The 14,709-nt window shown below is 40.8% G+C and overlaps 1 protein-coding gene across 10 annotated transcripts in view; it reads left to right on the top strand.

The window, feature by feature from the left end:
- lrba (LPS responsive beige-like anchor protein) overlaps positions 1-14,709 on the top strand; it is a 165,948-nt gene that overhangs the window by 140,278 nt on the left and 10,961 nt on the right. For 7 of the 10 annotated variants that reach the window (XM_058641137.1, XM_058641128.1, XM_058641130.1 and 4 more), the window contains 5 exons: positions 857-1,024; positions 6,195-6,284; positions 10,029-10,221; positions 11,720-11,785; positions 13,423-13,578. In XM_058641137.1, coding sequence (XP_058497120.1) covers positions 857-1,024; positions 6,195-6,284; positions 10,029-10,221; positions 11,720-11,785; positions 13,423-13,578 — 673 coding nt within the window. The remainder of the gene's footprint in view (positions 1-856; positions 1,025-6,194; positions 6,285-10,028; positions 10,222-11,719; positions 11,786-13,422; positions 13,579-14,709) is intronic. The other 3 variants (XM_058641135.1, XM_058641134.1, XM_058641132.1) reach the window with 1 other exon arrangement.

Raw genomic sequence — 14,709 nt, 5'->3', positions numbered from 1 at the left:
ATGGAATTAGTGACAGCATCAGTATTCAGTAGGTGCTCAAGTTGCAGTGGAAGCAGCATCATCATCATACCTCACACTGTACACGGTCTCCTCTTTATAGCTGGGTTTCTTCTCCTGATTGAAAGTTCTAATTAAGAGAATGGGGAGGACTCTGTTGCGGAATGAGCTGTCAGAAAGTCACATTTAAATGAGCGATGCGTGGCTCTCGGCCGTAAAAATTTAAATTATATAAATCGCCATTTAAGTGCAGCACGGGCTAATGTTTTGTCACAAATTAATGTGACACAAGGCAGCAATGACAATCAAGGGCTGCCTCATTCTAATTTGGTCGTGTTTAGAGGGCTTTTGTGAGCCGACAGCTTTACACAAATTAACACAATTGCCTGTTTTTATGAGGAAACCATAAATGTTTTTTCCCTCCTTTGCCAGCTAATGAGGAAGGAAAATGACTTGCACCTCAGCGTCATGGTGATGCAGAGGTCTGCACGAGAGCAACTTGGTGCTTTACTCCATCCACAACTGACAGTGAAGGGAACAAAGGCAGAAGCTGAAATAGCTCCCCCATGAACTATAATAGTTCTCTAATGTTTCCATGCTCTCATATGATCAGATATGGAATCGCTGTGCTTTTCTGCTCGTTACAGAAATCATTGGCAGATTCTGTCAATAAGAAGGAAATTCTGCTTTCTCCGAGGAATTCGTCTTTCAGAGGAACTGCTGTTCAGTAATGGGATGAGGAATATGTCCGGGGAGTGTGGAGTGTGTGTGTGTATATGTGTGTGTGTGTGTGAATGGTTACGCATCTGTTGATATTTACAATACTGCTATAATCCTCCGTCCTCTCCTCCATTAACAGGCTCTGGAGAGTGAGTTTGTGTCCTGCCAGCTCCACCAGTGGATCGATCTGATCTTCGGCTACAAACAGCAGGGACCTGAAGCCACCAGAGCCCTGAATGTTTTCTATTATCTGACCTATGAAGGTGCAGTCAACCTCAGCTCCATCACTGATCCAATGCTCAGAGAGGTGAGGCTGCTACATGATACAACACATGTATTTACACACACATTTTAATACATATTTATGCACCGCACGGCCGATTTAACTCCCTTGGCAGATCATGCTGAGTAAGGGAAAAATAGCATATTACAGTAAGTACACTTGAGTGTTAGCATTCTCAAATGGATGCTTAGTCTGACTGTATTATGAATGCATCTGTCCATTGTCTGTATCTGTATTTCAGGGTTTTTCTGAGGCCATTAGCCATGTTAAATTTGTTGTAGAACGGCATGGGAGAGCTAAGCTAACAATCTCGCCGCAAGTATTGCTGAGCAAAGTCTTTCCCCCCCCCCCGTGTGATACCTCTAAAAGCACTCTACCAAGTGTTCCACTTTAACGCCTTAAAACCTCCTCCCTGCCTTTCATTTATTATTCATTTCACTCTCATTGAACTGCGGCACATGGAAGCTACACGAGTTTGCCTGAAAGCAAGCACAAGAAAACAAAAGGCTGAAAAGAGAAACACAGCCAGCACACAGCCAAACAACTTCACCGATATATAACACAAACCCTGCAAAGGTCTTTATTTACAGGGTTTCTATACTTTATTTGCACTTCTTGAATTAAACCTGATGTGCGTAATTTATAAATGTAAACACATATTTATTTTAAGTCATTGTCAAATGACAAAGTCTTTCTGTATTCTTCAATATAGCTGTGTTAAGATCTTGATGTCAAGATAGAGAAGCAGGCAACCGAAACGTTGCGCTAGTAAAGTGAGAGACGACTGCAAAAAGGTTCGATTATGACTGAAAGTTTCAGAGGGTGAATTTTACTTGTCATTCAGCAGTTCTCGTTCTTATCTACCCTTGTGCTGCTGCTGTGTACACAAATGCTCCCTCAGTCGGGGCTGATAGTATTGCTTGACAGAGCATGCAAATATTAAATAAAAAACATAACTCACCAAAAGGAATGCACTGAAGATTAAAGAACAAACAAACTAGCCCATTTAAGTCTGTTTACTGTCTCTTGTATCAATATTTCTGTATTTCCTTTGCCTGGCAATTAATTGACGAGTGCATTGATATTTTTATGAATAATATAATCAAGCAGATTTTACATTTAAGGTCGTCATAGCATTGTGTTATGGATGGAGATGAGATCCATCATATCAAGAGGCTGGAATGTGTTTTGCCTCCACCATTCTGCTGCCCTTCATGCTCAGTGACTGGAGCATCACGGGCACCAGGGGTAGTTCCTTGATTTATCACCTCATTCACCCTAATTCCCATCCAGATGTGCCTAGATGTGCTTTGGTCTTTAGCCATACACACACGCACACACACACACACACACACACATATGCAGATTCATTACCAGGGTGCACCGGTCATTTCCGCACATAGACTGAGCTCATTACCCACTCCACTGGTTGACATACATGCACCACGAAATTAGATCACTGGCACGCCACTGTTTGTGCCAAGCAGTTCCTGTGACCAGGGGATTGATAAATTGATGGCAAATATAGAACAGCATCATAAACAGGTGCATATGATTTGAGTGGTATCAAAATAACACATCAGTTTATGACTCTATTAAAGTGTTTGATTTAAAAATGTTATAATTTGCATCTGCTGCAAACCAATCTGTATTAACAAGAGGAAGCAAATGTTTATAACTTACATATATGATCTTGTTTGTTGAAATTATGCTTTCCAAAATATCATTATGTTAAATAGTGAATAAGTGTTAATTGCACCTCCAACAGATAAGAAATGTCTCTAGTGTGATGCTGTGCGTCCAATTTAGTAGTGTTCGCCCTCAAAAACAGTCTGTCAGAGCTCTTTAATTAGTAAAATAAACCAAAACAGTCTTATCCCTGTGAGCTAAGCCAAGGCTCTCCCTCGTCATGTTTGTGCGGAAGGAAGCATGCCCTGTCTGTGTAGAAGGTGGAAAAGGAGTTCCAGGTCTGGGCCTTGTCACAGCCGGGGCACTGGGGGTGGCTGAGAGCTGCAGGAGCTTAGGGAGCTGAGGGCTTTGGGCTTGAAAGTGTCCCCAGAGTCTGCCATTACTGAGTGACAACCTGAGCTGTGGTCTGGACCAGGCTAGGCCACACTAGGACAGGCCCCAGGGCTGTTCAGTGTCAGGGGGATGGGTCCCAGACATATGTGTGTGTGTGTATGTTTGGTCAGAAAAGCCCAGATTGAGGCAGAGGTTTCCGTATTCCTGGTTGGCTGATTTTACATTCCTGCCACACTGTTTGGCCGCCATTATTGCCGACCCACCGCAACCTCACACACACAGACTGTGGAGATTTGTGCGGATCGTACCTTGATATGTTTGTACATACACATTCTGTATACATGCATTCATTGGTATGTGTATACCTTTGTATGTTTATGTGTGCTCATCAGCATGAAAGCACATGGCTGTATGTTTATGTGTGCACTGCTGTCCTGGGAGAGAGTTTGGGTATATCTCAGCACAGATTAGGGAATGCTGTGGAGACCGCTGCTATGTTTTTCAAAACCATGATTACTTCCTGTCCTGCCTCCGCCGCATGTCAAACCTCACCCCCCCCCTCTCTCTCAGAGAACTGTGTGTGTGTGTGTGCAGTGTAATGTATGTGTTGTGTGTATGCGTGGACATCTGTGTTGCTTCTCAGTGTATAAAGAGAAACACGCCTTGTGTTGCCTTCTCTGAGTTGTACAGGGCTTCCCCTCTTTCACATGTGATTATGGAAAATCCTGCAGCCTCTCATACAAGTAACAAAACACAGAGCTGCGTCTGAATTGTATAGTGTGTGCGTAATTCGGCAGAAGACGGGGAAATATGCCCACACCAGTGAACCTGTTTTGACACTGAGCCAGAGTCACTCACCAAGCACTAAACCCACTGAATTATTTTCTTTGGACAAAACCCCCCCCCCCCCCACACACTATATTTCATAATGTTTCTTGGATATTTTAAACTGAGGAAACATAGAATGTGTCATAAACACAGTGCAGTGGTACTTGTTATTGTTCTGTTCATGGAGCCAGTGTTGTTGGGTCTGATTTGCATTAAAACAGCCATGTTATACACGGTCATCCATCTTGTCAAGTAGCTTAATAAATCAAAGGGCAGGTTGGGACATCTGAGCCGAGGCTGTCTCAGCCATTTAAATGTATAGAATATAGAAAAGCTTCATCAGACATGGGCCAGCACCCCCAAAAGACATTGGCCTTGTGAATGGCCCTTCGTATAATCACCTGAGCATTGCATCGGCATACGGGGAGAGGACGTGCTGACCTAGACTCAGCCGCTTTCCAACGTTCCACAGCCTCATAAATGTCAGCGCTGAACTTAATGAAGATAGGTGGAGTGGCGTTGAGGAGTCTCTTCTACACATTAGCCAAAGCAAAATGCTCTCGTCTGCCTACAGAGCAGAGCAGAGGCACTTTGACCTTGAATGATACACTTGTGTCCTTTCACCTATACAAGCCATCTGTGAAACAATGTCATGATTAGTGTTTTGGACTTCATCATTATGTTAAACTGTGGGTGTTTCTTTAAAGATCTTTAAATCCCCTCTTACGCGCCAGTGTTACGATGGAAGCATCTATGATTTGCATGTTTTCAGATCAGCGTAAAGTACTAAAATTCTACTCTGTAAATACAGTTTTGCCACAGATTCTTCTCATAAGCTGCTTACTTTAAACATTTCAAATCTGTTGAGCAAGCACCAAAGCGCACATGTTGCTTAATACCTCACAGATTATTTTTTTACATTATTGATTTGATTTCTGTTCTATCCTCATAATGTTTTAACCTAACACATAGATGCTTCTAGTAGAGCCAGTGATAAATATACACAATCTGGTACTTTGAGAAGTCCTAGTTTCAGCTTACTGTTTGGCTTGCAAAAAGTGCAAAAACCTAAATGCGTGTAAAATAGATAAGAATATGACCCCTCACGAGCTGGCAAAACCTTGTATCAGACAGCTAAGATCTCTCCCTCTCTTCACGTCACAGGTCTCTGGTTATTTTCAGACAATCGTTATGAGCAGACTCACTTCCCAACCTTTTTCTCATGGAAATACCATATGCAGGCTTCAACCATGAGCTCATTCTCACAGGCCCGGCCAAGTCAGCCTCAAACGTCTCAGCATACACACACAAGCTGTCACTCCCCCACAGCCAGTCACAGTGCACACCAACATACTGACAGGCCTGTCATAATTCTGTGTTGGTCATTTTCTCTCTGTCTGTCCATTTCTAAAACATCTATCAGACTGGATCAGTTCCACATGATAATCGTCTTACTCGGGATATATAATGCTTCTTCTTTTTTTAAATGTTTAATGTTTTAATAATAGTTCCACAGTTAATATTTGTCTTAATCTTTTTAGATTTTATAGTTTCTGGCCTAAGTTTTGAGCATCCTTCCTTTCTATGTCATATTAACATGTTATTGAAATTAATTATAGTATTGCTATAACAATTACTTTCTTGATTTATTAGTTTTACAACACTAATGTTAACTTTAAAACTTTAACTTAAATTGGAAAAATGTTTCAGGGATTCATTTTACTATTATTATCAATTTTTTAGTCTATGGGAAATTGAAATGTCCTACTTTTTGATCACTGGTTCTTCAGAAAACGGGTTTCATGCAATCTAAAATAACAATATGACAGGGTAGAGAATTGGGATCTATTGCCTAAGCCCCATGCGTCTGTGTGGGTGTGTTCAATCCCGTGCTTGTTGGCCTGACAGTGAGCTGTGTGATGATGTCCAGGAGCTGCTCGGCCGGCGTCTGCTCTGACATTTATGGTCCTATACCTCTTCATTAACACCAGCTAACCAGCCTACAAGCCTGCCTGTCCCAGTCCTCGTCTTAGTGTGGCTGTGGAGGATAAATTGGTGCACATGTGTGTGTGAGAGACGGAGAAAAAGTATGTTTATATGTGCATGTGTGGGTTTTTTTTCCCCTCTCTTGCTTAATGGCTTTTGCATTCATCTTTGATTTCTTTATTGTGCTTGAACACAGTACTGTTTGGGTTGGTGTAGCATTTATCAGAATTTAATTTAGATATGTCCACTGAGTCTGATGTGTACATTTAAGTTACAATAAAGCAAGACAAAATAAAATAAAAGCTAATGTGACCTTTCTTTGTATTTGTTTCCTCCTTTCCCTCTTTTTACCCCTCAGGCTGTGGAATCTCAAATCAGGAGTTTTGGACAGACGCCCTGCCAGTTGCTCATCGAGCCACACCCACCCCGAAGCTCAGCCATGCAAGTGGTGAGTGTTGTGTACACACAAACATGCAATATTACAAAATATTATCATAGGAAACACTGTGTTTATAATATTTCAGTCTGGAAATACCAAGGTGAATTTGTAGCTAAAGGAGTCGCTGTATTAACTCTTGCGCTGCCGACTGTCTGAGCTGATTTTTGGCACTCGTTTGCTTCTCATGAGTCTTAATATTCTGGTTCAATCTCTCGTCTTCTCCTTGTTCGTCTACAATTGTGGGAAAATAAAGTCCTGGGTTTAAAAGTATCTCCTCTCTCATCATTAGTGAGGTGTGTGTGAGAAAGAGAAAGATCACAAGCAGTCGTGTGTGTGTGTGTGTGTGTGTGTGTGTGTGTTCAGTAGACGGTTTTCTGGAAACCTGGGTCTGAGCCAGATTTTCCACCTGAGCTGGAATCAGAGATCAGTAAAGGAGAGCAATGAACAGCAGTCCTGAAGTGACGGCTTTTTAAGGGCCAAGAAGTGCAGTCTGTGTGCCTGCCTGTGATGGACCAAGGCCCCATGAGTCCCTATTAGTGTGGTGTCCCTGTGGTGCTGACAGCTGGCTGCAGACCACCACCCAGCTCACACATGTACACACAGACACAAGCTCAGGCTGGTGCTTTAAAGTTACTTTTCACTTAGTGTATAGTAAGTGAAAAGTAATAATAGTAGTATTTTTTAAACACAAACATTTAAACACATTTCTGAGCTCCATGTATATATCCCTATATATCCCTTCGACACACCCCGATCTCTTTGCTTTTAAATGTTCTCGCTCTTTACTTTCTCTCCATCGTGCCACACATGAGCGTGTTGTCAGTGTGTCGGCATCTGCCCGTGCCGGTGGTAATGATACTGTCAGTATGTCTGGTTACCTGTCAGACGCACTGGATTTACTCATGTCTTCTCCTGATGTTAAACACTGATGTTCCTCTTCTTTTCATGGAAGGAGGAAAATGGCTCTGTGTTAGAGCTGCTTAGTACAAACACTCTGTAAACGGCTTTATATAAGCTCCTGTCTAATCAGAGGAATCTGTCTGATAGGTCAATGAAATAACTTGTACTTGAGTTTAAAGCAACTAATGTTGTTTTCATGAGTAATAAATCATCGTTTAACGCACTTATAAGATATATAATAGATATAGTGCTGATACAACATTTACATTTATTCATGCAAACATTCTCAGATGTTGTAATGTGCTTCTTTTATATTACTGTAAATTCAATAAAAAACGCCCAGCCTAAAAAACAGTGTCAGCTGGAATATTGTTTCAATCAGCTCATGCAATGTCACAACAGTTGATAGTTGCATTTATGATGGGAGAGTTTGACCACTGTGTTGAGATTTCTCCAACACTTCCCAAAGATTCTTGATGGGTTAAGGCAGCCTTTTTCAAACTGTGGGGCGGGCCCCCCTGTGGGGGGCGTGGAGACTTTCCAGGGGGGGCACGAGTTCTGTTTTTTTTTTTAAAGTCCTAACTAGTAGCTAAAGTTTAGCAGGCAGAATTTTTGGTCTCACTGTGACCCGGACTCATTTAAGTGACGTACCACAACAAAATATACACTGGTGACAAGGTTTGGATAATAGAGAAGTTTCTGACAGGGGCAAAAAGAAAACTGTGCAATGTTTCGGAAACTAACAGCAAGTCATTGTCAGCCGAACTGAACAATGATTCACGACGACCAAAACCCAAGACGAGAAAATGCCACCAAAGACCTCTCTGTGTATTGTGTCTCAAACAACAACCAAAAAAAAAGGAAAAAGTTTGAGAACCACAGGGTTAAGGTCTGGACTAGGGTTGCAAAATTATTGATTCTTTCAATGGAAATTAATGGGAATAAACTGTATATTTTCAAAATTGAAGGTTTGGAAATTAACATATTGTAGCATGATCTTGGCTAAAACAATCAGATTTGATGCAAATACAGTTGAATATCAATTGTAATATTCCACAATATCAGGCACATTGCACACCTGCAGGGCTATTGAGATAAGTTGTAGAAACCTGAACTTTTGAAGTTCTGATGATCGTATGAGGTAAACATTTGATTTATGGCGTTTATTGATGCACAGTATTGGACATTTTGCCAATATCTGATATGCCGGTATATCGGGAGTGCTTGAACAGATAACCAAAACTGCACCCAACTGCAGAGGTCATTTAGTCTCTTATGTTGTGAAAAAATAAAAATAATAGTTGTTGTAGAGGGCGCCAGCATAAAAGTCAAGTAGCAGCCTATTTAGCCCAATGTTGTAGTCTTTAGTCACATCAGCAGATCTTGGTGCGTTTGTCGATATCCGATAAATTTTAAAACCAATATTTGCAGATAATGATGTTGTGCCGATAATATCGTGCATCCCTAATGGTGTTATTATCCTAGTAGTCCTTAGTCGTAACTACAACATCTAAATGTAATACATTAGCTAACTAGCTGGTAAACCAGATATGCTAAATGTAAGTTAGCTAGCTCCATTTAATTTAAGAGGCTAGCTTATCGTGGTGCTAGCTACCTCGTGTTTGATGCTGTCTCTTCTGCCTCCTGCGAGTCCTGTGAGACAGTTTTCTGTAACCATACAAGGATTTATTCAGCATCAGTTGTAAACTATTTTGGAGAACATATACATATGCGTAACATTTTGCATGCATGTCTGTTTATGACAGAACAAGTATGTTTATATTTGTATATGACACGGTCTATAAATTATTCCCATAATTCCATGGAAAATTTCCAAAATTCCGGAACTAAAGTCCCCATGGAAGGTTAATGGGAATTTTCCGCCCCTTTGCAACCCTGGACTGTGTGTTGGCCAATCCATGTGTGAAAATGATGACTCATGCTCCCCGAACCATTCTTTCACCATTGAAGCCCAATGAATCTTGGCATTTTCATGTTGGATTATGGCTGACTAACCTGGTCATTCAGTATATTCAGCTGACCTCTGTTTTAGGCATGTAACATTGTGGAGATTAGACCTGACTGACTGAAGCAGCCATCATAACACTGCCTCCACTGTCTTGTAGAGTAGACACTAAGTGAGATATAAGATTATGTGACACTTTGGGGGCTGGATAGTGTATTTCCATCATTTTAGGCTCAGAAATTGACCAACAGGAAATGTATTGTTTGGAATAAAATTGATTGTTTGGAAATTAACATTGTAGCATGATCTTGGCTAAAACAATCAGATTTGATGCAAATACAGTTGAATATCAATTCTAATATTCCACAATATCAGCTATTGAGATAAGTTGTAGAAACCTGAACTTTTGAAGTTCAGGTTTCTAAGTGAGATATAAGATTATGTGACACTTTGGGGGCTGGATAGTGTATTTCCATCATTTTAGGCTCAGAAATTGACCAACAGGAAATGTATTGTGACTGTAAAGGCATCAGAATAAGATTTACATGACGGTCATACTCCAAAGCACTTGATGACTGTGTGTCATCCTAATTTTATGCTTATTCAAAAGCAATCTTTTCCTTTTCCTTTTCTAACTAAGTAACAATATCTTTTTCCTAACTTGTCTGTGCTGCTTAAATGATGCCAATTGCTTTGCTGCTCAAGCTTCCTAACTTTCTCTCTTTCCTTCTCTTTCGTCCCTTTCCCTCTGTTTCTTTCTTTCTTTCTAACACCTACTGTGGCTGCTTCCTTGGTCTTTTTGTTCTGCTCTCTGTCTGTCGCTTCATATCCTGGCTCTTCTCCCTCTGCTCCCTGGGTTTTGTTGTCCATCCCGGGGACTTGAACAGTATCTTCTCCTGCAGACCCCGATGATGTTTACGGACCAGATGCAGCAGGACGTTATCATGGTGCTCAAGTTCCCATCGAACTCTCCCGTGACCCACGTAGCAGCCAACACCCAGCCAGGTCTGACGTCACCGGCCATCATCACTGTCACCGCCAACCGCATTTTCGCGGTCAACAAATGGCACGGTTTGGCAGGTGAGAGATATGTCCATCTGTACTGTGTATTTGGGTTGTTTGTCATAATTAGTTTTGCCCATTTAAAATGATTTGCATCAAATTAACTTAAAAAAACATTTTGGTACCACAGAATCATATCCGTACCTCCTCTGCTCATCTCTCCCTCGTGAGCACTTGGTGATTAATTAATCTGACGATTGACCCGTCTTGTCTCTGTAGGAGAGACGTTGATTTGGGAGACAGTTGACTGTGTCTGCTGGATAGCAGTATCAGATGTGACACATGCAGCAGCCAGCATTAAGTCTCATGTCCACCTCCATACATCAGCGGCTCACTTCGCAAAATGTTATTTACTCAACATCCATCCTTCCCGGAAAAGAAACATTACATTTGATATCTGTGAATTTATGGGGATGAAGACTGATCGCTCTTCAGGAGAATTCAAACCTCATCCGTGTGTCTGCCACTGTTTAGGAGGAACTGTTTAGTGAGCTGGCATAATAAATGAAATGTGTTCATGTGCAGAGGTAGCTCATTAATGGCAGGGATTCTTCAGGTTGCATTTAGAAGAGATGAAAGAGAAAAACATCTAAATGTGTTTTTGTGCGTAGGACAGGGAAGCAGGCCAACAATTCATCTAACATGGTGGCAAACTTTGTTCATTAGCACAGTGAATATCTATAGAATAGATGCAACTACAGACCAGTGGACTAGTGTAGCGTATTAATATTCATTCATCTTCTACTGCTTTATCCTAGGTTAATGTTTATTTAATTTAGAAGTATAACCTCCCTTTGTTTTAAAATACCAATTTTATTGGTATTTTCCTGCCCAGGGACAACAGATAGATGAAAATTAGCTTAAAGCTGACACTTGTTAATCCCTGTCAACCAAAATAATGAACACATTTAATCAGTAAAATAGTTGTGATTAGTTCTTAATGAGCAAAAATGGTTCTGTCCTTCTTTACTTAAATGTGCAAAAACTCTGAACAGACATTATTCCTTTTTATTACATTGTATAATCTACGTAATTACGTAATCTAAGTAATCGGTGAGCCAACAATATGTTTGTGGGTAATGAATAGGATTATTAATTGCAGTCCTAGATGAAACTGTCTGAGTCAAGTGTCTGAAGGAAATGCTATTTTATGTTCCTCTTTCACACTTGAACACAGGTAAGTGCATATTTTGATTCCAATGCTGACACAACAAGTCTGGCTATATAAGACTAAAATAAAATATAACAGCCCCCCCCCCGGGGGTAAAGTGACTTTATTGTGCAAAGAAACACTTTCAGTAGAGCACAGTTAGTGTAAGGAACCATTGTCTCTATGGCCTCCGGAGCTTATTGACATAATTGATGTCTAATTCATGAAAGAACCCCTGGGGGAGTAGGTGACACTGACTTTATGGTCATCATTCTCAGTGTTTTATAATGAAGGGGAAAAAGCACCGTCTTCTTCACAAGGCCACACGATTACAATATTAATCCAGTCTTTCTTCTTCTCTGTCAGGTCATCAGGGCTCAACGGTGCAGGACCAGCAGTACCAACTTCCTGTGGAGATTGACCCGCTCATAGGTATCATTTATGACTCTATAAGAATACACATATGTGCGCATTCTTTACACAGTCTGGACTTATAAATGCATGGAATTATATTTTTGTGTGGATTTATGTACGATTAATGCTGGCATCGTGGTGACTCATGGCACTCTGCAGTGCCGTGTCCCTGGACAGTAGATTAGAGTTGTTTCTCAGCCTCTGCCCCAGTTCACTCGTCATGATATAGCCCCTGCTCTCTCGCTAAACCATTTGCATGCAAATTGGAATGCAATGAGCTGTGGCCTAGGCCAGCATTTCATCATCAACTCCCCCTCTTTCTTCCTCTCCATCGTCCCTTCCCTCCCTCCCTTTTTGCATCCTCTTTGGTTTAATTTGAGCGGAGGGAAAGGACGCGTGTCAATGGAAATGAATATGAATGTGGTAATAATGTGTGATTGAGAATGCACGGCGGTCGGCTGTCAGGACAATATGGGCGCCTCTCATCCTTCACGACTTGTTGATGAGCAGTAGAAGAGTGCCGAGCCGCGGTGATGTATGGGATGCACTGGTGGAGCAGGGAGAGATGAGCCACTCTCTCTCTCTCTGTGTGTGTGTGTGTGTGTGTGTCTGTGTGTGTGTGTGTGTGTGTGCGCTCCCTCCATCGCTTTCCTGCTTCCCCTTTGCAATCGCACGCACGTCTGTGATGGGGGCTGTTCTTTCTCTGTGAATGTTGTGGTCACTCTCAGTCTCACCAGACCATTTTCACACATTTTCTCAACACTTGACTTGTGAAAATAACCAGACTTTGCTCTCACATATTCATCTTTATTTGCACGTTCACTATGTCTCTCTATCTGTTAAAAAAAAAAAAAGTGTGCATTAGTATTTATATAGATTCAGTGCAGGGTTTTTAGTAGCATTACAATAGATGTGGGTGATGTAATTGAATGCACACTTGTCTTTCTTAACAGTTTGTTTGTTTTATTTTATTATTTGACAGATTCTAAATGGACTAAATAATATATTTAGAGTTTGTAGGGGAGTGCATGTTTTGTGGGTAGTGGAGAAGATTTTTGTGCTTGTCAGAAATATATTTACACTGTTTGCATTCCTGGAGGGGTCAGAGCTAAACACTGTAAATTGAGGATGACAGCTGAGCACTGTGGCTTTTGAGTCGATGTTAAAAATGGGTTCAAACATTATTTGTAGCAGGTATACTGGACTTTCTCAGTTTCCATATTCGACAAGCTTCCATGACACCTGTTCTCCAGTGTTTTTGATCCTCACTAAATAGTAAATACTTCACTGTGGACATTTCTCTCCGAAATAGAAAGAGAATATCAATAAATGAACAAACCTTTGGCCAAATTACACAAGCAGATACATTTGCAGTGTGCTCTGACTTGAGTAGTGTACATATTTTGTGAAGACTATCCACACTTTGTTATTCCTCCGTCTCTTAGTCTCTCACGAACAACATGAAGTCCTGTAAACTGAACCTCCAGGATGTACTACTGTTTGTATTCTCACAAATCTTCTTTGCACTGGGCAGTCAAACTTAAGAGTAGATGCACTGAACTGTGAGCTCTTTGGAATTTTATAAAATGAATAGTCAACGGTGTGTTATTCAAATGTGATCTGCTTGTTTTCATTGTTATCTCTCTCGTCTTCAGCGAGTTACGTCGGCAGTCACCGGCGTCAGATCTCAGACCTGCTGGATCAGAGCATTCAGATCAGCTCGCAGGGCTTCGTCATCACAGCCGACAACAGATTTATTCTTCTGTGCGGATTCTGGGACAAGAGCTTCCGGGTTTACTCCACTGACACAGGTACTCTATATTCTTGGTGGTGTTTTCCTCGCAGTATAAAAGGCACCTCATTCCCAAACTTCTCTATCCTACATATATATCATTTATATCCATTAAATATTCCATTAAACCTAAAAGGTGTTTGAAAAAAGAGTATTTTTTTGCTATTACATTTTAGGTTTGAATGAAAATTAGACATATGAAAGATCACAAGCGTCTTTGATGGGGATTCAGGTATACATCAAATTTAAATGTTTGTAGCATATATTCACAACTTGCCTCCTCAGGGAAATTAAATTTAATACGAGGTCTGTGATTCAAATTTAGATCTTTACAGTAATTTAACATTACCTCCAGGACAAAACCCACTGGTTTTGTTGTTGTGCTGCTTAAGGTCCATGATATCGTTTCTAAACATCAGCCTTCTCATAAACTCAAAGCTGACTGCCATGAAATCAGATGAACATATGAAAGGAATTAACCTTTTTTATAGTTAATGATCCTCCGCAGGCTCTCCTCTAGCACCATCCTCAGGACAAAAAGTGTTTTTTCTCCACTAATATGATGCCAAGAAAGACAAAAAGAGGATCTATTTTTGTTTGTCCAATGTAATAAAATAAACAAGTTTAGTATTTTAAAGTAATCTGTTCACTAAACACAACAGCTTTGTCAATAATGGTGTGCACTGCTTTACTGCATTCACTATTCCACTGTATTCTCACCAGTCCCAGTGCAATTGTTATTATAATATTATATATAATTACTTGCCACAATAAGGGTTTTATTTTCTCTTTATTTATTCCCAGTTTAAAGCCTTTGTACAGTTCATTGTAGCTACGTACCCTTAAAGTCAGACGCTCACATTAACAGCCGGACTGGACTTTAGCACGAAACTATCTTTTCTGGTTTTTAATCAGTAAATGAAACCTAATATTTCTTAGCAATGTTGTTTACCTTAATGTTTGATGCTCTACAGTTTCTAACAGTGCCGTTGTGGGTCTGAATACTACTGACTAAGACCCTAACACACACACACGCACACAGACGCACACACACACACAATCGGGTCAAGGGTCCTAAATGAAAGTGTCTGAAGCTTCATCTCTACACCCTGCTCCTCAGCTTCTCTCCACAGCCCCATTCAGAATCGTA

This window comes from Solea solea, chromosome 10 (genome assembly GCF_958295425.1).
Source record: "Solea solea chromosome 10, fSolSol10.1, whole genome shotgun sequence".
Lineage (NCBI taxonomy): Eukaryota > Metazoa > Chordata > Actinopteri > Pleuronectiformes > Soleidae > Solea > Solea solea.
Note: the sequence above shows the minus strand (reverse complement) of the source record. Positions and strands in the feature narration are given on the sequence as shown.